This window comes from Rhinatrema bivittatum, chromosome 15 (assembly GCF_901001135.1).
Source record: "Rhinatrema bivittatum chromosome 15, aRhiBiv1.1, whole genome shotgun sequence".
NCBI lineage: Eukaryota > Metazoa > Chordata > Amphibia > Gymnophiona > Rhinatrematidae > Rhinatrema > Rhinatrema bivittatum.
The window spans coordinates 29,872,790-29,899,661 of record NC_042629.1 but is presented as its reverse complement, the minus strand read 5'-3'; the positions used below and the strand labels follow the sequence as shown (position 1 = coordinate 29,899,661).

Here is a 26,872-nt window from a genome sequence, read left to right as displayed (position 1 = left end):
CTTGTTGGCTCCCCTTCGATGCCTCAGCAACAGGTCCCTTTTACTCCTGAGTAGTACATGTAGATCCAGCATTTCCTGTCTTCGTCCAACTTATCTTCAGTTCTTTGTCTAATTTGTCTTTAGTTCTTCATCCATTTGTCTTCAGCCCTCATCCAGGTGTCTATGATTTGTCTCCTGTCCTCATCTCCTTCATACTGCCCTCCTGTTCTTCTCCTTACCTGCCTATCCTACTTATCTGCCCCTCTCCTCCTTCCTCAGATGGATTCCTGGTTTTGATCTCTGCCTCACTCCTGATACGCCTGACCATTGCTGTCTATGACCATTGCCTGGTCCTCAAAATCACCTGACTGACTCCTGCCTGGACCTTGAACTTGCCTGACTGGTGCCTGCCCTTGACCTAAGCTATCCATGGACCTCCACTTCTGCCACTAACAGAGACTCCAACCTAAGTCTTGCCGGTCCCAGGATCCAAATGATCAACCCAAGGAGAATGAGGGCTGGTATAGGCGAAATTCCCATTGGGTCTCTGCTTCACCCGAGTTCACCTGCCAATGGTGGGAACCTGCAGGGCTCCTCCCTGCAGGTAGCACCAATACTTCCTTGGCCCAAGGATCCACAGATGCAACATCAGCAACAAATTCTACAGAACTAAGTTTAGGGGACATGACATGAAACTAACAGGTAGCAAATTTAAAATAAATTGGAGAAAGTATTTTTTCACTCAATGAAAAAATACTTTCTCCAATTTGCTTTAAATCTTCTTAGTTTCATGGAGTTTCCCCTAATCTTAGTATTGTTTGAAAGGGTAAATAACCATTCCCTATTTTCCTGTACAGCCTCACTCATGATTTCATAAATCTCTATCATATAATTCATCTCAAAGCTGAAGAGCCTTTCTTCTTAAAGTAGCAGTTCCATCCATTTTATCATTTTTGTTGCCCTTTACTATATCTTTTCTAGGTCCGTTATATTGATTCTGAGATGTGGCAATCAGAACTGCACACAATACTCCGGAAGGCATTTCCACCATAGATTGATACAGATGCATTATATTATTTCCATTTTTTCTTTCCAAATAAATTCTAATATTCTATTTGCTTCCTTAGCTACCACCACACACTGAGTTGAGGATTCAAACTATTGTCCATAATGATTCCAACATCCTTTTCCTAGATGGTGATTTCTAATACAAAACCCAGCATTGTGTACCTAAATCTAAATAGTTCCTCCCTGTGGTTGTTCCCGTCTGGTGCAGACTGGCTCTACCAAGTTTTCTTTGGAGTCTGGCAGAGATGGAGATCAGCACTTCTGCCTCCTCCAAAAACCTCCTGTCTTCTCTGCCAGTCTCCATGTGCAAATTATTTTTCTTCAGACAACAGATCCTTGCTCCACTAGTGTCACCCACTTTTAAAAATTCTTAATTCCCCTGGTGCTGCCACTCTCAACTTTCCCAGTGTCAGGGCATAGGTGTCTGCTACCTCTATTTAATTACTATAATCTTTTAAAGTAGTTGCACTGTCCCAAACAAGGTCCGCAGGGGCTGGCCACCTTACTTTTTTAATGTCCCTATGCTGGCATATAATTGGCCAAGACAAATGCAGGAGCAAAAAACTGCACTTCAAGCATTCAATAACATCAACGAGGGAAATGCAGTGAAGATCAATGAGTCCCCAAACAGCATGAAATCGGTTTTAGTATATACTTTTTATTGGCGGCAACTCCATTGCTTAAAGAGGACCCAGCCTAAATTGTGCCTCTTTAAGCAATGGAGTTGCCGCCAATAAAAAGTATATACTAAAACCGATTTCATGCTGTTTTGGGACTCATTGAACTTCACTGCATTTCCCTCATTGATGTTGTTAAATCATTGGCCAAGACCATGAGGCTAGCACTCATGCTTTTGGGTCTGTTACATGGTCTGCAGTGAGCTTCAGGTAAAACCTGGACTAGATTCTTTCAAGATCTGGAGCCCCAGCACAGTGGTTTTCCCAGGACATAAAAATGTACCAAAGCACCCTTGCACAGGTGATAGGGGCTAGTAATGGCCATCCATCACACACAATTGCCCAAATACTTAATTTTTAAAAGATTTCCTCGGGGGCTGCTCTGACTTGCTTTCTGGGTGTTCTTACTTTCCCAGGCATGTTCTCCCATACACAGCAGCAGCAGGGGTTCTCCCATAGTTCTCCATAAACCCAGCAATTCTTTTGTTAAGAATAGCTTCCTCTATTCTGCTCGGCACCAACAGCAGGCTCACTGGTCTCTGGTTTCCTAGGTCACACCTGCAACCCTTTTTTAAAAACTGGCATTATATTGGCTACCCTCCAGTCTTCAGACACAGTAGCTGATTATAATGATTGCTTACAAATTGCAGTTTCATATTTGAGTTCTCTTAGAACTCTGCATTGAATACATCCAGTACTGGTGATTTCGTCATTTTTAGTTTGTAGAGTTACTCTTCCATTTTCCACTTTCACAGTTATTTGCAACAGTTTCTCTGAACCATTGCCTTCAAAGATAGTTTTCAAGGTGAGAATCTCTTTAACATCCTCCTCAGTAAAGACCAAAGCAAAGAACTCATTTTGTTCTTCTGCATTAAGTAGCTTGCTTATTACAGCGGTTACTACCCCAAACCAATTAGCTGGATACTTCACTAGATGCAGCTCCAGCACTGCTATCTATGATGGCGGGGGTGAAAGGGAAATAGAACCAAAAAAAGTATTTAAAGGGTCAAGAATAACAGAAAAGTATGAAAAAAAAAGTGTGAAAGCTTGCTGGGCAGACTGGATGGACCGTTTGGTCTTCTTCTGCTGTCATTTCTATGTTTCTATGTTTCTATAATACTCCCTGGATAGTTAGTGATGGGTAGTGTTGTATGCTGTTCACACTGTGCAGGAGATCAGCAGACAAGAAAAGGACCCCAAGCAATATCCTGGGCAGATACTTCCAGCCCAGCCAGTCAAAGCCAACACACAGGCCACAACAGCTAACATACAGGTTAATTTCCAACATGTATTGCTATTAGCAGAAGGTCAGTTTAAATTTTTAACATCCTCCTGCTTTCTTGGGTTTTTTTTAAGGCTCTTGTTTGATTTCCAATGGAGACACTTAACAGTTAATCCTGAATCTGTTAACTGCCTGTATGCGCACTATTTTGTGAACTGGAACCCAGGAATGCCTGGCTCATTTGAATATTCACTTGCACAATCAAACTCCCAGTACCAGATAAAAATAATCTCTGGAAACTGCTCTCTCTCTCTCTCTTGGTCAAGACTAATCTGGGGAAAGTCAGCAGGATGATAAGATCTAGGTGTATATACATAGCATATACAAACATGTTCACATAGTATAGCACACACCCTCCTCCCACCACTGAACATCTGGTGGCTGTATACTTCAAGTCATAAGAAAGGAATTTTATTTCATTGACCGTCAATAACTTGTGGTTTTCTATCAAGTGTACAACTAGGGGCAGATTTGATAAGGCCAAAATCCTGCAGTGTTATTTCTGCATCTTTAAGCAGCCACAAGCTTATTTTTCCTCCCAAGTTTATGTCTGGTGTCAAATATATGCTTTGGGCAAAACTTATACAATGTCAGAACTGCATGGGTTAAATGATTCATAGCATTTTATATACACTTTTTTTATTTTTAGGGCACAGTGACGGAGTCCTGGGGAGAATTATTGTGCAAACCTTGAATTTGGATCAAATATAAATTCTCTGCACAAACAAACCATTGCTGACATTTTTGTGCCTTTGTTGGCTCAGTCCTCACATGTGGCCCCTTATTTTGAAATCCCCAGCCTCCATTGTATCTATCCCTCATTGCTTGGGATAAGAACAGAGAAATTCCAATGTGGACACAGACAAATCAGGAACAAGAACTCAGACTGCTGGGTGAGAATGCTAGCTTGCTCAGGGCTAGATGTAATAAAAGGAAAATAATACATGTATATGGCCCTCAGAGCTTATTCTTAGCCTTCCAAGGCCTCTTCTGTAACTGCAATTATGAATATATTAGAGGAAAACGTGAAATACAGCAGAAACAGGATTTCTACCTTTTTCAAAAAATGCTAAGAGCTACAAACATTTCAGGAAAATTTGATGAAGCAAATTCGACATGGCAAAACTTGGCCTTGCTATGAAAAGTAGTTTCACAAATATGCAAATTTTGCAGACTATTCAGAAAACCATTTATGAAGTTATAATGGCATGCATATATTTATCTGAAAGATTTCTTACCTACACAGCCTACCATGCTTGGCAGGTGCCATAAGAATACACATACGCTACACTTAATTCAAAAAAGCATATAAATAAATGTTTCCCTCCCGTTTAAATGCAAAAGCCTCTTAACCTGGCAGTGCTGCAGTTTCCCAGCCAAAGGAACGTTCCTTGTATGAATTGAAACAGCTGCCTTACATGTCCCTGTGGCTTGCCTTAGGTGCACGGTGTGTATGCGCCACGGAGGGGTCAGAGCGAAAACACAAACCTCCATTTGTTCGTGGATCCAGTCCAGGAACGAGGTGATGCGCGAATAGACCCCTGGCTTGTTTTTCTCGGCGCAGCGCAGTCCCCAGCTGGTAGCTCCTGTCAGCTTCCAGACCGTCTGGTCCTCGCACGCTAGGGGCCCACCGCTGTCCCCCTGTACGGCCAAAGAAATGAAGCAAATGTCAGCAGATCAGAAAGGAACCAACAGGCAGTTGAGTCCATATTAAGCCAGGGAAAGAGGGGCTTGTGGGGGAATGCTACTGAGTTAGACATTGGCAGGGTCAATTTCGAAGTTTTTTTCCCATGGGTAAGCAGGTGTTTACCTGTAGAAAAACCCTACCGAAAAATGCCCCCTCACTGTCAGGTGAATTTTCAAAGGAGTTACACTAAGTGTGACATACAATCGCAGCAATTTTCAAAGGTCATTTCCTTGTGTTTACTGCACTTAAGGTGGGTAAAACCTATGGACAAGTAGCAATTTTCACGTATATAAGTAAAGTGCATCTATTCATGTAAACCCCAGTTTTTAGCATATAAATGCTTTTGAAAATCAGGCCTTCCAATTATAACGTACCTGTGGATTTGCAAGCACCATGGGCTGTATAAACATTGCCCCCTAAGAACAGGGATAGGATAAATGTATTTATTTAAAAATTATTTCTATCCTGCACCCTCCAAGGTTTGGGGGTGCTTACATGACATACAGACACAATTTAAAATAGCAAAAGACGTAGCGAAACGCGATATAAAATCACGACCTAATTGATGGCCATTGCTAGACTGTGTGGTCAGCGGCCCAGTGGAAGGCTTTTCAGAACTTAATGACATTTTAATATTTTTGAACCAATGACCTAGAAAAAGGAATGAAGAGCAGTACTGCCCCATTTTGCAGATGACTCCAGACTGTAAATGCACCACAGGACGCACCGATTTTCACGAAGGAGATAGTCACTCTATGACATGGGCAGATAATTAGCAAAGGAAATTTAGATCCAGGGCTGGTAACTCTCAAACCAGCGTGCGGGCCCTCTTTGGCACCCGTCAGCACACGCCCAGCCGTTTCATAACTTGTGAGCGCATATGCGCGCGCGTTATAAAATAGGCTGAGTGCGCGCATACACGTGCGCCCAATTTGAAGCGGGCGTAGGCCTAGGCACATAAATCCTACCTTCTACCATGTAAGTCGGGGGATTTTAAAAGGGGCGCGCGTCCACACCATTGCCAGTTCGCCCAGTTTATTTATTTATTTATTTATTTATAGATTCTTTTATACCGAGGTACGTATAGTTATACATCACCTCGGTTTACAGTTAAACAATAATTTAGCAACAGGCTTTACATATAACAGTTTAAACAGTAAAACATTTAACAGCAACAGGCTTTACAGAAACATTGGATTTCAAGGGTAATATGCTAACATCATTAACTATAATAACCATAAAATATTATTAATCAAGTATTACGCAGGATTAAATTAACTGTCAAATGCAAGACCAAAGTCATATTAAAGTCAATAGCCAGATTTGAGTTACAGAGGGGGGGAATGGTATAGCAGAATGATAAATACAAATGGTTAAGATAAGAACCTGGTGAAGGTGAGTAATAATATGCAGTTAACTGCATTCCTCCCAGTTACCCTAGACCCTTTAAACCTCTGAGAAATGGCTCTTCCCTTTTATTTTTTAACTTCCACCTCGTCCCTACCAAAAGTAAACTTGGGTGGTGGGGGATCTGGGTGTGCGCCGAGGCGTAGAAGTATTTACCACACATCCCCTGGCCACGCTACATGCGGAAGGAACGTGCGAATCCTGTGATGCTAAGATGGATGGGGGTGAGAGGACTTTTTGGCACTGCTCTGCAGAATGGCCCACAGGCGCACAGAATCTTTTCACCTTCTCTCGCTCTACCCTGCAGAGGGGGAGCGGTGGGGGCAATCTGAGGCAAGACTGGACTTGATGGACCTCTGGTCTTCTTTCAACCCAAGCCATCTGTACAATCACGGATGCAACCATACAGGTTCCTTGCTTTATCCTCTGCCACACGCATGAACGCCTGACCACTGGTGGCAGAGCTTGACCCTGACGAGAGGTGGAGCTGAGCCAGAGCCGGGCACTGCCGGTCAGGTTTGAGCTGTCAGAGCCTGAACTAGCTGTTCCTATTAGGGACCCTGACGCACCCAAGGAAAATCAGGGCGTGTCTTAAGCATATTTGTGTTGAAAGGATTGCACATTTACCTTACAGTCCCAACAGATAAAACTTATAGCAGTAGGTGGCTTGTTTTATGAGAGCAAACAGTAATAATGGAGACACCCATTATGTGTGTATGTAATACATATATATATATATATGTACAGATCAATATTATATCTCACACATTTTTCCAGGAAAGGTATGGTCTGCAATATCTCATTTAGGGCCTGATGTATTAAGGGATTTCTCCCCAAGGGAAGTTAATTTTCAAAGGCAATTCTGTGGATTAAGCAGTGTTTTATCCATAGAAATGGCCTTGTACAAAACTGTCCGCCCAATCGATGCAGGTAATCTTACAGGTGTGTGTCTTGTGCAAGGCTTACCCGGACTGAGCAGAGGCATTCCTGGGGACAGACTGTAGGAGCAAATTTCAAAAGTCCATTTATCCACGCTAAGTGCACTTAACTCAGGTAAAGCCTTTTCAATAGCATTTATTTTAGCACCAAATGTTGAATTGTCAATAGGTTTTATCCACATTAGGTGAATTTTCAAAGGAGTTACGCATGTAAATGTAACATACTATCGTAGCAATTTTCAAAGCCCATTTACCTGCCTTAAGTGCACTTAATGCGGGTAAAACCTATTGACAAGTCAATGGCATGTATTGTAGCAATTTTCAAAAGCCCACTTACATGCATAAAGTGCATTTAGATGTAGAAAACACAGTTTTAAGTGTGTAAATTAATTTGAAAATTACCCTATGTGGACGTAACATAGGTAAATAGGCTTTTGAAAATGGATATGATAAGTATGTTACATTTACATTTACATTTTCCTTTGAAAATTACCTCCTGTGTATGCACGGCTTTCAATCTAATTAACTAACATAATAAAAACTGAAATAGTTCCATACCTGGCAGGTGTCCACCCCTCCTTCTAAATAGCCAGCACAAAGCATGGAGGGGCTTATCATGCCCCCATACACACTCTTCGCATTGCAAACTTTGTTAGAAATCAGGGGGATGCCAGCATACGCCATAACCTGGCTAGAATCACCTGTTTCAAAACAATAGAACAGTGTCACCAAGTCCTCGTTAGGCGCCTGCAGTGGAATGCGGAGTCAATCCCGGTCATTAGCTCCCGAATCTCCTGCTGTCTTAGACAGTTGCTTTCATTCTGATGTGCGCGTGTTTGTCGGCCTGCGCCCAGGAACACGACTATTTTATAACATACGCACGTATATGCGCACATGTTAGGAATAACTTGGCCGCACACGCCCGTGCGCTGAATTTAAAGTGAGGGAGTTTGAAAATGGATGTGTGCCGACGCTATCGCTAGTTTTCCCCAGTTCATTCCCAGTTCACCCAGTTAAGGACTAGGTCTTCCAAATCCCCTTGGTTTAATAGCCTTCCTCCCCCCCCCCACCGTTAGTCCTGACCCTTAAAACCCTGCTGATGCCTAGATTTTTCTGTTTTATCACTTACACGTCATCCGTAGCAGAAGTGAAGTTACGTGGCAGGGGACGCTGGCCTGCGCCAGTGCGCATCAGTATTTAAACGCAAATTTCAGGTTAAAATCCTGGAATGCCCATGCCTCCCCCGCGCCCTGCCCCAAACATGCTCATGCCCCTCCCCTTTCTCAGAGGTTCTGAGATGTGCGTGCAGCGCCATTTACACGCACATCCGGCCGGCTTTTGAAATCCACTTGGCAGGCGGCAGCATCCCCTGATTGATGCATGCATCGGGCTTTTCAAATTCGCCTTTTTACAGCGCAATAACTGAATGTGCTGAGAACTTGGTGAAGCTCAGCAGACATGAGAAAGTCGTAGACCAGACTCATCGTACCTGAGAGAGAATGCCTTCTGTACGTAAAGTGGCTTCTCCGATTCCTATTTTAAATGTCTTTCTGCTCTGTGATTTACTCCATGTAATTCCTATGTGTGTTTTTCTCCTCTGCAACTCCCTTTAGTTAATGCCTTTGTATGTTTTCCTGCTCTGCAACTCCCCTGAGAGGGTAGGGGTAATTTTGTATCAGCTTAAATAAATTAGACCGCAAATCTGTGCACAAATTGCACCAATTTTCAAAGGGAAAGTCCATGTATATTTTCCCTTCTGAAAATTATCCCACGGAAGCTAACTGCACACATTTATATCTGCTAAATTGTGAGCAGCAACTTTCCAGGAAATTTTACATGCATGCTTTTGAAAATGCAAAACTATGCCCGCAAGGACAAACTTTTCCCCAACCTGCCCCAGGACGGACTCTGCTTAGTCCAGGTAAACTTATGCAAAAACACGGAACACACGTGCAAATTTACCCAGATTATCGGGCGGGCAATTCTGTAAAAGGCCGTTTCAGCACATAAAACACCATTTTACTCACAGAAGTCCCTTTAAAAAAAGATCTCTTGTGTATGTGTGCAAGCGTTCTCTGATCCCCTTCAGGTAATACTTGTATGCGTCTTGGCTCTTTGCCTCCCTCTAGCTAATACTCCTATCTGTGTTTATGTCTCTTCTCTGTGACTCCCTTCAGGTAGTGTCTCTGTGCTGGGGGAGGGAGGGAGGGGTGCTCTCTGACACACCTTGGGTAATGCCCATTGAGGTGCTTGAATGTGTCTCCGCTTGGGATGGACGTGCTCAGGTTTCCAGGTAAAGCCTCAGTGCTATCCAGCAGTCTGCAAAATATCCCTTTGATCATTTTGGCACTTGACATCTTCTGAAGTTGGCCTTGTTTTCAGGACATTTTTTGTATTTGTTTCTATATATTTTATGCCTTACAAGAACACATTTCAAAGAGCCTGCAGAACTGCAAGCTATGAACTTTTAACACCGGGTAAATTCCTTTAAAAGTTTCCCTCCCTATTTCACATTGTTAGATTATATGCGGTGTGCACCATCTATCGTGCTCCCCATGCCACTGTTCAGATATTCATTTTACAAGCATCGGATGACGTCTGTTATGCCAAAGCATCTTTGCAAGCAATCACAAGGTAGGCAAGAATGTGACTCTCTCAGTGATGTTTCTTGGTATCCTTGATGCAGATCATTTTCAAAATGCTGTCTGTATCAGGTTTATCTTACTGCAGGTTTCATTCTTACATTACATTTTTTTAGCAGTCTGAAAAGAGGATTTATCCTACCTGGATTATAATTAACTGCTCCTCATGCATAGTTGTTGTATTCAACTATAAACACAGTGGTCTATATTTTAAAACTCAATGCTTGTTTTATTCACTGTGAGGCAGTGCCCCTAGTGTTCCCCTAGTTACCTGTGCAGGACCAAGCTAGATGCCTGGTCTACCTTAAATTCCTTAAAGAGAGTATGCTCTATGGGTGGGATCCTACAGGGCAGGTGGGGCTCAGAGGGCATAACCAGAAACTGGGGAATAAGAGCTGGGATCCAGGTGGGGATAACCAGACCAGGCCCAGGTCTCCAGGAGGAAGGCAGCTCCTGTAATGTAACACTGTCCAAACACTGAGCTGAGACGAAGCTGAACAGTGAGTACTGAGGGAAGCAGTACTAAACTGTAATAAAGAGAGTACATTGTTCTGAAGGGAAGACAGTCTACTGTTGTGGATGTATGGAGCTGTAATAAAGATATACTGTTTTAAGCAAGGCTGGAATCAGACTAGTTTGTCTCCAGGCCTGTGGAAATCACCACTCATTCCCACATTCACTTTACTTATTTGAGTTTCTAACTCTTGCTATTAATCATTCTTTTTGTGTACTGCAATGGATTTGCTCAAATTTCACTCTAAAGGCCTGACAGGCATGCTCATTTTTCATTGAAGCCTCCTGATCAGCGAGGGGGGGGGGGGGGGGGGAAGCGGGAAGAAGGATTTCTCCCTGCCACTGTGTACAGAGTGAGAGAGCTTCCTGCTACATCATAGGTCACTCTCTAGCAGTTGTTTGGATTTCCAGTGATGTCATTAAAAAGCAGACAGTCCATTACTTGCACTGTCATCAAAAGCAACATGTGCCAGGTCTGATAACATTATAAGACATGTTTGGGGTAGGGTTGCCAACTGGCCCCAGATTTTCAGGACAGATTTATCCAGTCCTGGTTTTACCCCATTGCATGCAGGGAATTATTGTTCTAATTTCCCTATTGCAGTTTATTAGAAAAGCAAGGCTACAAATCCCTGCATGCAATGGGGTAAAACCAGAACTGGATCAATCTGTCCTGAAAATCTGGAGCCAGTTGGCAACCCTAATCTGGGGCAGGAAGGGGGCATGGCTTGGTTAGACTTCCAGTTATGTCATCAAAAGCAGCCAGGGCCAATAACTGCGACAACATCAAAAAGTGACAGTGGGTATTTTTTCTTACATCATGGGCAAAGCTAGGCCCATTCTAATGGAGTGGGTGGGGTATGGGCAATGTTATAGGCAAGGGTGTGGGTGTGGCCTAGATCCAAAATGAACATGGATTGGCTGACATCATCCTTATCTCACCTATCAATCAGTTTGAGAGTTGTACCCATTCTACTATGACCCCCTTAGATTGTAAGCCCTCTGGGGAATGGGAAATATAAACAAAAAGATATGTGCAGATGAAGGAACCCTAAGGATAATACACCTAAAAGTAGTAAGGCAAGGTTGTGAGCGCCTCTCTGTGCTGTGTTATTTCTGGCAAGAATGTTCACAAGAAGAAGCTTTGTCTTTATAGTGAGGAGCTACATAGGGAGCTTCCTGGAACGAGTGACACTGTTGATGATACATAGTAAGGCAACATCACTGATAAGGAGCAGAAAGAGGACATTACTGATGATGAACAGGATATAATATCATATATATGATGAACAGGAAGGGGACCATCACTGACAACAAACATGGTTCAGTCCCAAGGCCAAACAAGGAGGTTGTGAAGGGCTTTTAATGCAAATTTTTGTTAAAAAAAAAAAAAAAAGAAAGAAAGAAGTTGAGATTCTTGATGGGCAGCTGAGATAAACAAACTGTTTGAAGATCTCAAAGAGGCAGTTAAAGGAAGCCAGAGAGAGAGCTTAAAGCACAAGTCTGAACAGAAGACTAAGCTACATTGGGAGCTGTCAGGCATTGTTAGCATTTATGACATGATCAATGACATCTGGCTAAAGGATGAGCTGCAGGAGGCTCTCCAGAAATTTCTGAAAGAAAGTGTCAAAAAGAGATGCCCTACTTGATGTCAGAGTAGCTGAACTGAAGATGGTCTTGGCCAGAATGAGTAGAAGGCTAAGTCCAAGAATTAGGCCAAACTGAAGAATAAACATAAGGTTATGATCACAGATCTAGAGGCGTGCCTACCTAGAGAGAAGAAGGGATGGCAATAGCAGGAAAAGGCTCAACATAAGGTGGAAAGAGACTTATACAAATCTCCAAGACCAAATGGCTTTGCTTTAAAGGCAACATGCCAAAAAGGGAGAACAATTGCAAACTGCCTTGCTCAGCGTGGAGGGTGGAGCTGCATAGAAGAATACAGCTCTAGAGACAATTTGGGAGTTGGATTACCAGGTTGTTATGCTACAGGAGGACCTAGAGTCCAAGCATGCTATGCAAGATAAGGCAAAGAAACAGAAGCAAGGGTACAATGAGGTTCTGAGAGTGCTGAAAAGGAAGTGGAAGAATGCCGAACAACAGGAGCTTGGAACAGACCAGACGTGATCCAGCTGCAGGCAATGTTGGATGATGTGACCGAAATAAATGAAATCCATGTCCAGGGAATGAAACTGCCTTACTCCCAGCCTATAGAAAGATTGTCCAAGCAACTGGAGCAAAATGAACAGATAAAAGGACCTAGAGAAATACAAGCAAGTCCTAGAGAGGGAGCGGAAAGAACTGGCTAAGAAACTGGAAGAGTGGAAGAAAGTAGAAGTTAGCCTGCTAGATTTCTACGAGACTTCTCACCGTGTTTGTGTGCATGCTGACATTACAGTTCTCACCTCCTTCCTCAGTTGCTCCCCATCCTGTTATCCAGCAGAGTTTCCCCTCTGAGAAATCCTCCCCGTAATTCGGCAGGCAGATTGGTTGAATGACACCTGCGTGTGCAAAAACAAATCTGCTTGAAGCTCAATCACTAATTTTCAGTTTATCCTTAAATTATAACAATTATTATTCTAAATCTGTTTATCTAGTGCTTCTTTCCAGAGTATGCGACAATTCAATAAGAGATTTATGTATTAGAAAATGAGGCAAAGAATTTCGGAGCATAATTAAGTTGTTTCTATAAGAGCTATCTGGCAGGCTTTAGATTAAACTCATGCTGATGTTTAGCATCCACTCATGACAAGCGCCTTGGGATCAGGGCCAGCTCTTCCATTAGACAAACTATAGGTGATCTCCAGTTTTGAGGGTGACACCAGAGACTTTGCTATGCATGAAACCACAGAGCTCTGCCCCAATGATTCTCTTGACCAGTGCCCGTGATGGGCTGATACAGTAAAGTCTGCGGGAGAGCGGGCGCCTGCTCTCCCGGCGCGCGCACTGGCCACTTGCCGGTGCGCGCGATTCTGTATTTAAATTAGGTCCGGCGGTAGATCCGGGCAAAAGGAGGCGCTAGGGACACTAGCACGTCCCTAGCGCCTCCTTTTTGACAGGAGCAGCGGCTGTCAGCGGGTTTGACAGCCAACGCTCAATTATGCGGGCATCGGTTCTCGAGCCCACTGACAGCCACGGGCTCGGAAACCGGACGCCGGCAAAATTGAGTGTCCATTTTTCGGCCCAACAGCCGTGGGCCGAATTCAATTTTTTTTTTTTTTTTTACTTTTTTTACTCTTCGGGACCTCCGACTTAATATCGCTATGATATTAATTCGGAGGGTGCACAGAAAAGCAGTTTTTACTGCTTTTCTGTGCACTTTCCTGGTGCCGGAAGAAATTAGCGCCGACCTTTGGGTCGGCGCTAATTTCTGAAAGTAAAATATGCGGCTTGGTTGCACATTTTACTTTCTGTATCCCGGACGCATACCTAATAGCGCCCTCAACATGTATTTGCATGTTGAGGGCGCTATTAGGTGCCGCGGGTTGGACGCGCGTTTTCCTCCCCTTACTGAATAAGGGGTAAGGGAAAACGCGCGTCCAATAGCAGGCTAACAGTGGGCTCCGTTGGAGCGCACTGTACTGTATCGGCCTGTCAGGTAGCAGAGAACAGAACTTCTGCTCCAGCTCCTCCCCTCCCAGGCAGTGTGCATGGGACAGGAGAGGAGGGAGTGAGGTTAGAGTGAAGAGAACATAGAAAAGAAGAACCACTCTGCTCCCTAACCAAGCCCCTTTCCTCCTGCAGAGAACAGGAATGGAGGAGTGAAACTAAGCTGCTCTGCTCCTTATTCCAGCCCCTCGCCTCCTGCCCTGCAGAGAACAGGAGGGGAGGAAGTGAGACTGGACTAGATAGGAATTCAGTTTTGTCTGCATATCTCAGTTTATAATCTGTGGTCACTTATTCTGTATTTAGTTCTGTGTGAGTTATACCAATGTGAGATATTCTGCTAATATAGAGTTGCTATGTAGTCTAGCTTGTTCTGTTTTCCCAGCTAATTAGGAGTTCTTTGAGGTATCCAAAAACTGGTGTTTATTGCTGTGTTTGTGGCACAGGTTCTATTATTGGATACCTTTTCCAATTGAATCAAATACATAGATTTGTGCATCTGAGGACTCATTAGTATTGAAAAGGCACAAAAACAAAGCAGAGGATCAAGCGTGGGGAAGGGAGGTGTGAGAGAGTGCTAGGATAAATATGTTTCCAGTCTTTAGCTAATAAACACCTTTTCTTTTTTTGCTTTAGGGGTGTTTTATCAAGGTTTATGAGTTAAAACCTAAAATGTGGGTTTTAGCCTACCTTTCCAAATAATGCTTAAAGAGGCTTACAGCATTAGTGGAATTCAGGTACAAGTCCCTGCTCCCAAAAAGCTTTCAATCTAAATGGGCAATTGGAGATAATGGAGGAGTAACCTAGTGGTTAGAGCAGCAGGTGCCCGGGTTCAAATCCTGCTGCTGCTCCTTGTGTCTTTGGGCAAGTCACTTCACCCTCTTTTGCCTCAGGAGGTAACATTTAAAAGGGTTTGTGCATGTAAAACTTGGTTTTATGTGTGTAAATGGGCTTTTGAAAACTGCTATTTTTACTTGCATAATTCCTTTGAAAATTCACTCCATAATGCTGAATTGTCAAAAGGTTCTATGAGTGTAAATTGGCTTTTGAAAATTGCTAAGATGTACGTTACTTTTACATGTGCAACACCTTTCAAAATTACCTCCTTAGGTTGTAAGCCCTCTAAGAACAGGGAAATACCCTTGAAGTGCCTAAAAAGTGGAATATAAATCAAATAAATAGAGCAATTTGCCTAAGGTCGCAAGCGGTGTCAGTGAGGGAAGTGGAATTTGAACCTGGTTTCCCTGCTCCTCAGTCCAATGTTCTAACCTCTAGGTCATGCCTTTTCCCTGTGGGAAGAACAGTAATGCAGTCTAATATTTGTATTGGTGCCTATTCATAGGTTGAGATGTTACTGTTTGAGTTCCAGAAGTAAGTGCTGTTTTGGTATCACAGGTTTGCTTTACTGGTTCTGAGTGAATTTTTTTGTAAGGTTTTGTTATTTCACAAAGCTCCTGGTAATGGAGGAAGTCTGTGTCATTGTGTATTAGTGTGTGATGATTTCCTATTTGAGGTATCAAAAAACTGGTGTTTATTGCTGTGTTTGTGGCACAGGATTGGGACTGGCCCTGGATTGGAATCTGTGAGTGCAAGAAGTGCCCCAGGGGGTGGGAGACAAGAGAAGTTCCAGGAAAAAGGGGGTCCTGATTCAGGGAGAGCAGAGCAAGGAAGTGATCCAAATCTGTGGACGAGGAGGAATCACAAATTGAAAGGTGAGCTGAGCCTGCCAATGAAGGGAATCCTAACTGCTGGTAGGAAGGGGTAGGTGAATCAAGCCTGCAGAGAAGGTTAGCTGGCTAAGGCCTGGATTTTCCAACGCCGCAAGCCTCTCTGAATTCGGCGGTAATGGGGGGGCAGGGGGCGAAGCGGGGGGCAGGCCTGCGAAAGCCGGCAGCGATCGCACCACCGCGGTGTTATCGCTGCCGGCTTTCGCACCCAATAGCGCCACCGTGAAAGGCGGTGCTACTGGACGCGCTACTGGCGGCGATAAGGGGTCTTACCTTTTCGCCGTCAGCGAAGTTTCCACAGCGTCTGCCCCGACGCCACCCCGACTCCTCCTCTTCCGGTGCCGATGCCGCCCCGACTCCACCCCGATTCAGCTATCGCACGTGAAAAGGGACTTTTTGCATGCGATATCAATTGAAAATAACCTCCTAAATTTGTAAACCGTTGAGATCTTATTTTGGAACAACAGTATATAAAACAACGACATACATACATACATAAATAAATATCAGTGAAGAGGAACTTTCTGGGGAATGGAGGGATGGGAAGAAGAATTGATAGAGGAACAGAGAAGGACAATGAAGAGCAGAATAAGCTAAGGAGATGTAGAGAGTGGAGCTGGAGTGCTATTCAACTCCCCTTCTCTCCCCAAATATAAAATTCAAAATATGTCCAGGCAGGATGGGAAGAATTAAGATTGCAGAGGAAGTAAGATGGGGAGGGGGAAAAGATGGGGAGTGGAGGAAGAGTAGATTAGGAGAATGAGAGAAAAGGGGGCTAGGGTTGAGAGAGAGTGGTGGTGAGGAAAGTGCATAGGCTGTTAGGGTGGAATGGAACAGCAGGGATGAGACTGGTGGGGATGAACGGAGTTTGGGGTGAGAAATAACTAATAGGACTTTGAGTCTTCCCCTAGCTTTTGTTTTGGCCACATGAGTCGGCCACTTTACCTACTCCTCTCCGGACACTTAAATACAGGCCGGTCAGTCAGACTCATGATCCACTGCGTTCATTCTTTTTCCTTTTTGCTCGGGGCGCTGAGTTCATTTTCAGAAGTTGGCTCCCAAGGATCACTGGATGGCTTGGCTCAGTATGAGGGCGCGGGTGGGGATGGCTCATTCTAAGGCGAGGGTCCGAGACTTTGTTAAAATGGGCGAGTACCTTACAGAGTTGTTACATGGATGGGAAAATCTAGGGGAAATGGAAAGCAGTGGACAAAACTAAAAGGAGATATCGCAAGGGTAACTAACATTTCTGTTAGAAAAGCAAATGAAGGTAAGGTGAAAGAGGCCACTATGGATTTCTAAAGAATTAGTTGAAAAGGTACACAAATGATTTTCAGAAGAGTGTGTTTGTGATGATCCTAGCTAAACTAAAAGTAGATAAAGCAGTGGGATGGGCAGGATTCATCCAAGGGTGTTAAAGGAACTTAGAGAAGTTCTGGTAGAGATGGGCGGCCTAGACAGGCTGTATGATCTTTTTCTGCCATCATGTTTCTCTGTTTCTTAAAATTACCCTCTCTATGCACAGCTGCCAAGTTGTCCGGTTCCAGAAGGCAGACTTTGTTACGGTCCCGGTCGCGACGGTCGCAACCCGGCCCTCACCTCCTTGGTTCCGTTCCGTCTCTGAGAGCCTGCGGCCTGTTTCGTGGCGTCCCCACGGGGGGGGACGCCGCCGAGAAACCCTTCCTGGATGCCGTCTCCTTAGGCGCGTGAGCGCAGGAGCCGCGCTTATGAAGGCCTTTTCCCGCCACTGAAGGCTCTGCCTTACCCCTGACGTCAGACGCTGCGGCCTATGTAAGGCCACTGCGGAGCCCAGAACTTTGCCTTGCAACGGGGTTCCTTGTAGTTCCCAGTTGCTCCGAGCCCTGGAGCGTGTTATTGCGTTAGCAGCTCTGTTCCTGCCTCAGACTTGCTACGCTTCTGTGTCCAAGTCCTGTCTTTGCTCCTGCCTGGTTCCAGTAACCTGTCCCGCTTCAGTTCCAGCTTGGATCCAGTGCCTGTCCCGCTTCAGTTCCAGCTTGGATCCAGTGCCTGTCCCGCTTCAGTTCCTGCTTGGTTCCAGTAACCTGTCCCGCTTCAGTTCCAGCTTGGATCCAGTGCCTGTCCCGCTTCAATTCCAGCTCGGATCCAGTACCTGTCCCGCTTCAGTTCCTGCTTGGTTCCAGTAACCTGTCCCGCTTCAGATCCTGCTCGGTTCCAGTAACCTGTCCCGCTTCAGTTCCAGCTCGGATCCAGTACCTGTCCCGCTTCAGTTCCTGCTTGGTTCCAGTAACCTGTCCTGCTTCAGTTCCAGCTTGGTTCCAGTAACCTGTCCCGCTTCAGTTCCAGCTCGGATCCAGTACCTGTCCCGCTTCAGTTCCAGCTCGGATCCAGTACCTGTCCCGCTTCAGTTCCTGCTTGGTTCCAGTACCTGTCCCGCTTCAGTTCCAGCTTGGATCCAGTGCCTGTCCCACTTCAGTTCCAGCTCGGATCCAGTACCTGTCCCGCTTCAGTTCCTGCTTGGTTCCAGTAACCTGTTCCGCTTCAGTTCCTGCTTGGTTCCAGTACCTGTCCTGCTTCAGTTCCAGCTCGGATCCAGTACCTGTCCTGCTTCAGTTCCAGCTCGGATCCAGTACCTGTCCCGCTTCAGTTCCTGCTTGGTTCCAGTAACCTGTCCCGCTTCAGTTCCAGCTCGGATCCAGTACCTGTCCCGCTTCAGTTCCAGCTCGGATCCAGTACCTGTCCCGCTTCAGTTCCTGCTTGGTTCCAGTACCTGTCCTGCTTCAGTTCCAGCTCGGATCCAGTACCTGTCCCACTTCAGTTCCTGCTTGGTTCCAGTAACCTGTCCCGCTTCAGTTCCAGCTTGGATCCAGTGCCTGTCCCGCTTCAGTTCCAGCTCTGATCCAGTACCTGTCCCGCTTCAGTTCCTGCTTGGTTCCAGTAACCTGTCCCGCTTCAGTTCCTGCTTGGTTCCAGTACCTGTCCTGCTTCAGTTCCAGCTTGGATCCAGTGCCTGTCCCGCTTCAGTTCCTGCTTGGTTCCAGTACCTGTCCCGCTTCAGTTCCTGCTTGGTTCCAGTAACCTGTCCTGCTTCAGATCCTGCTCGGTTCCAGTACCCTGTCCTGCTTCAGTTCCAGCTCGGTTCCAGTACCTGTTCTGTTTCAGTTCCTGCCTGATTCCGGATCCCTGCCCGTCTGCTTCAGCTCCAGCCTTCGTGATCTCCCAAGTCCCAGCGGCCAGACTCCTACGGGCTCCTCCTGAGGGAGTACCAGCTTCCTGGGTGAAGCTCACCGTCCATCGCCTGCCTGGTATCGGCCTCCCAGCCTGCCCTCAAGCAGAGACTATAGACCATCTCTCTCCAGTCTCCCACAGGCCGGCCCAAGGGTCCACTAAAACAGCTTACTCACAACAGACTTTGTGTCATTTCTGGTTTTGGAATTACATCCCAAAAGCAGCATGGTATTTGTAGTCCCTGTTTCTACTCATTGAAATCCTTAAATTCCAAGGACTTTGCGTTCTTGGAATAAAACAACTGCTTAGCATACCTGCTACTCATCTTATAAACCTGAGACAACAAGATCTCATGCATTTTCATATGTAGCAACTGTGCTGTTGATTTCGCTGCTTATTGAGTTGAATGGTGGTCTGAGACTGCTGGGTACCCGCTCCTCGGGAGCCCCCCCTCGTCTCTTAGCTATCCGCTCCTCGGAGGCCCTATCACCTGGTTTCCAGCCTGCCTTCTCCTAAGGCCTTCTATGGTACTTCTGCTTACTTCTGGTCACCGCATCTCAAAAAAGATATAATTGCGATGGAGAAGGTACAGAGAAGGGCGACCAAAATGATAAGGGGAATGGAACAACTCCCCTATGAGGAAAGGCTGAAGAGGTTAGGACTTTTCAGCTTGGAGAAGAGACGGCTGAGGGGGGATATGATAGAGGTCTTTAAAATCATGAGAGGTCTAGAACGGGTAGATGTGAATCGGTTATTTACTCTTTCAGATAATAGAAAGACTAGGGGGCACTCCATGAAGTTAGCATGGGGCACATTTAAAACTAATCAGAGAAAGTTCTTTTTTACTCAACGCACAATTAAACTCTGGAATTTGTTGCCAGAGGATGCGGTTAGTGCAGTTAGTATAGCTGTGTTTAAAAAAGGATTGGATAAGTTCTTGGAGGAGAAGTCCATTATCTGCTATTAATCAAGTTGACTTAGAAAATAGCCACTGCTATTACTAGCAACAGTAAATGGAATAGACTTAGTGTTTGGGTACTTGCTGACCTGGTGGAATGATACGCTTCTCAGTCTCCATACCATGACAGTCTATAGATTGTTTCATAAAAAACTGAAGGCCCTCTTGTTTCAGCATGCCTTTTTTAACTAGTGTTATTTGCTTGTTATCTCTTAATGTTTGCAGTTTGAATTGTTCATTTTAATTGATATGATATGAATGTAAGTTGTACGCCGCTTAGAGGGGTCGATTTTAAAAAGTCCGCGCGTGCGCATTTATGCGCACGTGGTTCCCGGTGTGTGCACACGGCACGCACACGTTATAAAATCTGACGGCCGCTCGCACATGCACACCGGATTTTAAAATCCACGCACACATGTGTGGGCAGCCTGCAACCCGCGCATGTATGGGGGGGGGGGGGAGAATTTTATAACCTGTGCGTGACGAAGCAATCGGGCCTCCCCCAGTTCACTTCCATTTAAGGATCGGACTGGGAGGGAACTTTCCTATCCCTAACCCTACCCTTCCTACCTCTTCCCCTCTCCTCCCCAGACCCCTAACCTAACCCTACCTATCCCTAATTTACTTTTGTTACTTACTGCTCTGCCGGTGCGTGCTTCCCCGAGACAGCGGCTAATGGCGCCGTCCTGGCCCGCCCCCGCCCTGCCCCTCCCAGACCACGCCCCTCAGGCCGCCCCCTTTTCCCTTGCGTGCGTACTGGGGTTTACGGCCTGGCCGGGCCTGTCGTAAAATGTGCGTGGCCCTTTGAAAATGTACTTGACTACGTATTTGTATTTGTAAACAAATAAATAGGGCAGGCCTGCTGTGTTCACAGCTAAGCTCCTTCCAACAAAAAGGGCATCAGCTGGTTCCATTTCCTTTTTCAGGGCAGGCTAATCCTGTGCTGCTCTTATCTCATTGTATGCAGGGCCTTGGAGCTCTGATTTCCCTAGGAAAAATGGGAAGTACATCTCCATGCATGGAACAAGGAGAAACTAGGCCTGAGGAAATGAAGTCAGCCAGTAACTGTACATTCAATCCCAGCAAAGACCTCTCTCATTTGTATTCTGTCAGCAAAATATCTTTGCTGACACAAGAGAAGTCACATGAATAAATGAACAAGTGAAGGGGAGTATCTTGAATGCCTACCGTTGAAGGTGACAGGTGCAGTCAGCTTCATGAGTGCTATGTCATTTACCATCGAGCTAGATGTATACTTGCTGTGATATATAATTTTTTCCACGCTGTTCAATGAAACCTGGTTGTCGAGTTGGTTCACAATTCCAAGCTGCACACGCCACAAGGCAGGAAAAAACAACCTGAAAGAAACAGGAGACTTCTGAAAAAGTGTAGCCAGATATTGTAGGAAGATGATGCCCTGTTACCCAGAGTTCAGCTCTCACTGATAGCTCTTTAACATACCAGGACCAGTGCTGCAACTACGGTGCACTACACAGCACTTATAAGATATGTAGTGCCACAATGCCCTATTGGAAAGACACAGAGCCAGACTACCAGAGAACATTCCCACAGCAGCTAAAAAACAGGGACATTGCTTGTATTCTCATTCTCATTTTATTTATCTCTTTTCTATACCGACATTCATGAAACATATCATATCATATCGGTTTACATGGAACAGGGGTATTATAACATTAACATTAAGGAATGCTTATGCATACTTATTCTTAACATGGATAAGCAAATTCCATGTCATTCAACAAAGTTGTATCCCTGCTCGTTGACTCTCTCTCCTGTACTTTCATATGTTATCCAGTGTCGTATATTATCCAATTATTTCCCAGTTAGCCCTCCATCCTCGTTCATTGTAATTTCCTTTCTCAGTTACTTGTGAACCGACATGATGTGTCCTACGAATGCCGGTATATAAAAAGTGTTAAATAAATAAATAAATAAATAAATAAATAATGGCCAGTACTCAAGAATTCCAGGCAGCACAAAATAGCCATTCTGCTTACTGCTTGCTCTATCCCCTCCTCTCACAGGCAGCATGCAGGCAACAGAGAGGGCAGGAGGTTTGACTGGAGTGAACAGAGCATAGTTAGGAGGAGCTACTCTGTTCCTTAATGCAGCTCCTCTCTTTCTGTCGTTTTCCCTCTCCTTCTTGCCAGTGTAGGGAACAGGCGGTGATAAAGGAGTGAATTCCTGGTCATTTTCAGAGGGGGTGAATGTTGGAAGAGACGAGAAAGCGATGAATGTAGGGGAGGTGAAGAAGAGGTTGCAAACTGGGATAAGCACGAGGAGATGGTGAATGTGTCTTTTTCCCCAACTCCCTGAAGTTAGCAATACAAATTTGGATAGTCTAGCAGAGGGAGAGAGGGAGGGTTAGAGAGAGAAAGGCTTGCACAAACACACACCCACACACTTACACACACCCATCTCAGCTAATGCAGCAATTCATAAAGTTATGTATTTCTTGATTTTTTTTTTTTTTGCAATATACCAACAAAAATCACCGATAACACATTCATCATATACTGCCAAACTTTCTGAAACATCGAGGCGTAACTCGACGAAATAAGCTGGGGGGGATTTATGTAGGGCTGGGGAGTGGGTTAGATAGGGGAAGGGAGGGAAAGGTGGGGGGGACCAAAAAAAAAGTTCCCTCCAAGGCCGCTCCGATTTTGGAGCGGCCTTGGAGGGAACGGGGAAAGCCATCGGGCCTCCCCTAGGGCTCGGTGCACGCAAGGTTTACAAGTGTGCACCCCCTTACGCGCACCAACCCCGGATTTTATAACATGTGCGCGTGGCAGCGCGCACATGTTATAAAATCGGGTGTACATTTGTGCACGCCAGGTGGCGCGCACAAATGTACCCCGCGCGCATAACTTTTAAAATCGGCCCCTTTATGTGTTAAGCACTCTCCCTAGCCCCTGAAGCAGACGGTTCCTGTCGACTGACTGTCAGTGTCAGGCATGATACATCGAGCAGGACATTACAGACAACACAGAGCAAGACAAAGCAAAATGACACTGCTCAAAAGACAAAGATAAGTTGTAAATGCACACCTTTATCTTGCAAGGTGCTTTGACAACGAGAGAGTGATGAACTTATGAATTATGACAAAGAAATGATGATTTATAAATCAGATTTTATTTGCATATAAAAGAAAAAATGGAAAAATTTCATAAAATAGATCAAAAGAAAATGTCATATTATATCGGTGCGGTAGTTTGATTATGGTTATAGCCATAAGTGTGGCTATAACCTTAAGTCACGGTATCAGGCAAAAAGAGCTCACCATAAAGTATTAACATTGCCCTTTTTGCTGTTTTCTGTTGTCTCCTTTACAATATGTCCTTCCCAGGTCTGACAAGGCAGTGAAGTCACACATGACTCCCTAGACTGGTTGGCTGGCTGGCTGCTATACTATAACAATTACAAACTGCCTGTATTACACCTGTTCTTCTCCTATAATGGTCATTGAAATGAATACCGGATTAAACAAAAGAAATGAATAGGATTTGTTTAATTCAGGGGTCCCCTACAACTCATTTTAGGGACCTCCAAAGGAAACAAATTGGACCCAATTCGTTTTGAATGCCCATTCGTTTTAAATGAATGTACATACATACATTTTTTTGATTTGTACATAGTTTGTAACTCCCAAAGCTTTACCACAACATTGGGATTTAAAAAAAAAAAAAAAGCTTGTGAGTTAAGAAACTGCACTGAATGTCAGCACAGTTTTAAAACTGAGCTTTTGGCAGCGGCCCATTTGGTAGCTGTTTACAGGGCCAGTGGCAAGGGTTTTAGGCACTCTGGGTGGACCTTCAGCCTTGTGCCAACCCCCAACTCCTCATCCACCCAAATTAACTTTCAGGCCCTGCAGAGATTTTGATAATTAAATTCAACACTCATGATCATCCCACTAGCATCCCTTCCAGAACAATCCTGAAAAACACATAACTGGACATCTTACTTTTAATTATGAAACTTTGTTTCATTGATGTTTTGCTACAATTTTGTATTAATCAAGAATTGAATAAACTAAACTAAACTAATCGGGGGGGGGGGGGGGGGGGGATGTGGCACAAAGTTGAAAGTTCACCTAGGCTGCCTAATACCTTTGCACCGGCCCTGTAAACAGCCTCCAAAATTAGCAAAGCTGTAGCCCTGGCATCTGACCTCCTAAGATCCCTTGTACATAAATATTGGATAGTACTCAGGGAATGGCAGGACAAGACCCGACAAAGCAACATGATTTGGCATATTATGCACCACTTTGAAAGTATCTTTGATTTTCTAAATTGCCATCATAAATTTGAAAATTATTGTATTAAATTGACTAATTAATTAGCTATTTGAATAACTATCAATTGATGTAACTAGTACTGAAATTAGCTATTTACGAAAGACCTGAGATTTCTGTGTTAAAGGTAATTTATAATTTTCGGTTAGGGGGCATGTAACATTTCACCAGCAATATTTCACCGGTGCCTACCCTGCAGCTGGTGCTCTCTTACCACCACAGCCGTCTCGGCCTCCACAGCTCGCAGGCTTCCTCCAACATAGCTGGGCTGTGTTCCCTTAGGCGCACCACTCAGCCTAACGTATAATGCCAGTGGCGGGAAGGCACACTTCAGCGCTCCTTGATGATGTCAGAGGCCTGGGACATTTAAACGCTGGTCTCGCACTTGATCAGCGCTTCAGCAACCGGTCTGCCAGAGCCTGCCATTGGAGTGCATTTCTTCTGCACCCCTGTCTCCTGTCTATCCTGCCTTACCATTTCCTGGTTCCAGCTGCTCCTTGTCTCGTTCCTGCGTCTTGTTTGTCTTGCTTTCTCCTGTGCCTCCTGTCTCTCCTGTGGTCTCCTGTGTGTTCTATCCCTGTCTGTGCCCTCCTGCCCACCTCTTCTTATCTTTCATCCTGGTTTGACTTTTCTGCCTCAATTGTAGCCTGGATTTCATCTCTGCTGTCTGCCACCTGTCTCGACCATTGCCTGGATCTTGTCTCTGCTGTCTGCCGCCTGCCGACCGTTGCCTGTACTTTGATCCAACTACTGCTCGTCTACCCAGAAATTGGCTCTGCCGTAAGTCTTGTGGGCCTCAGAACCCAAGGGCTCAATCTGTGGAAGAAGGGGCTAGTCTAGGTGAAGACTTCTTGCTCCTGATGCTAGCCTGCAGGGGTATCTGCTACTCTCTGTCAGGGCCTGACCAGCATCTTACAGTGGCCTAGGGCTCACATTCCTATATTCGTTATATATTCGTTACAGAGCAGGGTTGGGGGCGGAGTCAATATAGTACTGGAAAGAAATCAAATCTATACATTCCCCTGGTTACAGCCATATTCACTGAAACCACTTCTCCATTGATGATATGAGGTCTACGGCAAGGTACAAGTTACTGTAAATATCATGTTACAGATTTACAATTTATATTCCTCTTCCAGAACAAAACTATTCCCAGAGAAATCTGTATAGTCAGCTGAGGTACAGCCTGCTTTCACAGTGTACAGCATATGACATGTGCGCACATGCAGATCCCTGTAAAAGGGAGTTGTTCTAGCTGGTCTGTTTCTGCTGGGACTCCCAAGAGCTGTATACCAACAGATTAGGATGGCATACAAAGAACAGAAAGTCATCTACTCTACCTATTAACACGTCCTAATGCAGTACCCAAGACCTGGTTGAACTGCAACTTTACCATCGTTTCTCTCTTCTAAAAATCCTCAGTTTCTATCCCAAGCCTTTCCAAAATTATGGTAATAATTTTGTTTGCATCACCTGCCCATGTGGCTGTTCCATGCATCCACCATGAAGAAATGTAAGACCTAGAATGTCATTAGCACAAGGAAGGAGTGGTATAGTCCCTTGCACTCCTTTTGTTGGGTATGGAAGTGGGACATGCTGGAAGAGAGCTCAGGAGACTGCTTAGTAGTATTAAGAGAGATTTTCTTGGCAGTAATAATCTACGCATAGAGAGGGCCGTTGCAATAAAGTATGCCCAGCCTAGCGCACAGGTTAAAGAGTAGTTGAACACGCTAGACTAACACCTGATGCAATAAGGGGTTTAGCATGTCCAAAACATGTGCCCAAACAACTGCGTAGATGATTGTGCTCATCACATGTAAATTCTATGCAAATGAAGCTATTAGCTATTGCACCCCTGATCCTGTGAATCCTCAGGCACCCAATACACATCTCAACGTGGCAAATTTAATGCCAGCCCCAGAGCTGGCGTTAAGTCATTCCGCAAATCACGGGCTTATGAAAAAATCAAAAATACTGTTCTCTGTGGTTCCTCCACAGAGGAAGAACTACAGATAACAGTAGATCTACTGCTTTTGGTGATTAACAATAAAGAATTAATGAAATGGATCTATTACAAAAAAAAAAATTTCTGGACACACAATATACAGGCTCCAGGCTGATTTCACCCTTACTTAAGGCAGATTAAAGGTCTCTATGAGGGATCATCATTCATGCATCACAGAGACATTTTCTTTGTACCACCTAATCCATATCCCAACTGTACTGGGGCCTGTACAGCAACCTCCTGTGTAATAAAGAGTAGGAACCTTCCTTCTATAAATCATCTACTGTCATACTTGAACTGGTTGTATGTTCTCACCATTAACCCTGCCTTTTATTCTACAGGCTATAAGAACAATATCCATTAGCCTGGGATATGAATCTTTGCTGTCGTGCTCCAGTGTCTACCATTCACCCTTTTTGACATGGCACCCTGAGAAGAAACCTGAGTGTAAGGTGATGGTATAGAAAGGTACTTACTCATTAACACAATGGGCAGCTGTTACAATCCACTGAGAGGTTATCAGAGATCCACCACACAAATGGATTCCTTGAAACTGAAGACTGACCTGCCATGGCCACTGGCCTTCAGATGACGCATTTCCACCAACTATGCGTGTCATAAATTTGGGCCTTCTACCACACACTGTGGGAACAGAGAGAGTGAAAGAAATGTGACGCTTCTACCTGTAACAGTCCTTAAAAATATATTTCTTAGAATTCAGAAAAGTACAACTGAAATATTTTTAGAGGTTGATATTCAAAATCCAGGTAACTTTCAGAGTTACCCAAACAAAAGCTGAGAACTGAAAATTTTCTCCCACTGCCCAACTAAATTTTGTCTGGACAGAATTTATCCAGATAAAGA

The 26,872-nt window shown here is 44.6% G+C and overlaps 1 protein-coding gene across 1 annotated transcript in view; it reads right to left on the bottom strand.

The window, feature by feature from the left end:
• TMPRSS3 (transmembrane serine protease 3) overlaps window positions 1-26,872 on the bottom strand; it is a 121,846-nt gene that overhangs the window by 5,745 nt on the left and 89,229 nt on the right. Inside the window, exons 7-11 of the mRNA XM_029579209.1 lie at window positions 26,485-26,650; window positions 20,880-21,049; window positions 12,599-12,694; window positions 7,597-7,739; window positions 4,495-4,647 (exon numbers count right to left, since the gene is read on the bottom strand). Coding sequence (XP_029435069.1) covers window positions 4,495-4,647; window positions 7,597-7,739; window positions 12,599-12,694; window positions 20,880-21,049; window positions 26,485-26,650 — 728 coding nt within the window. The remainder of the gene's footprint in view (window positions 1-4,494; window positions 4,648-7,596; window positions 7,740-12,598; window positions 12,695-20,879; window positions 21,050-26,484; window positions 26,651-26,872) is intronic.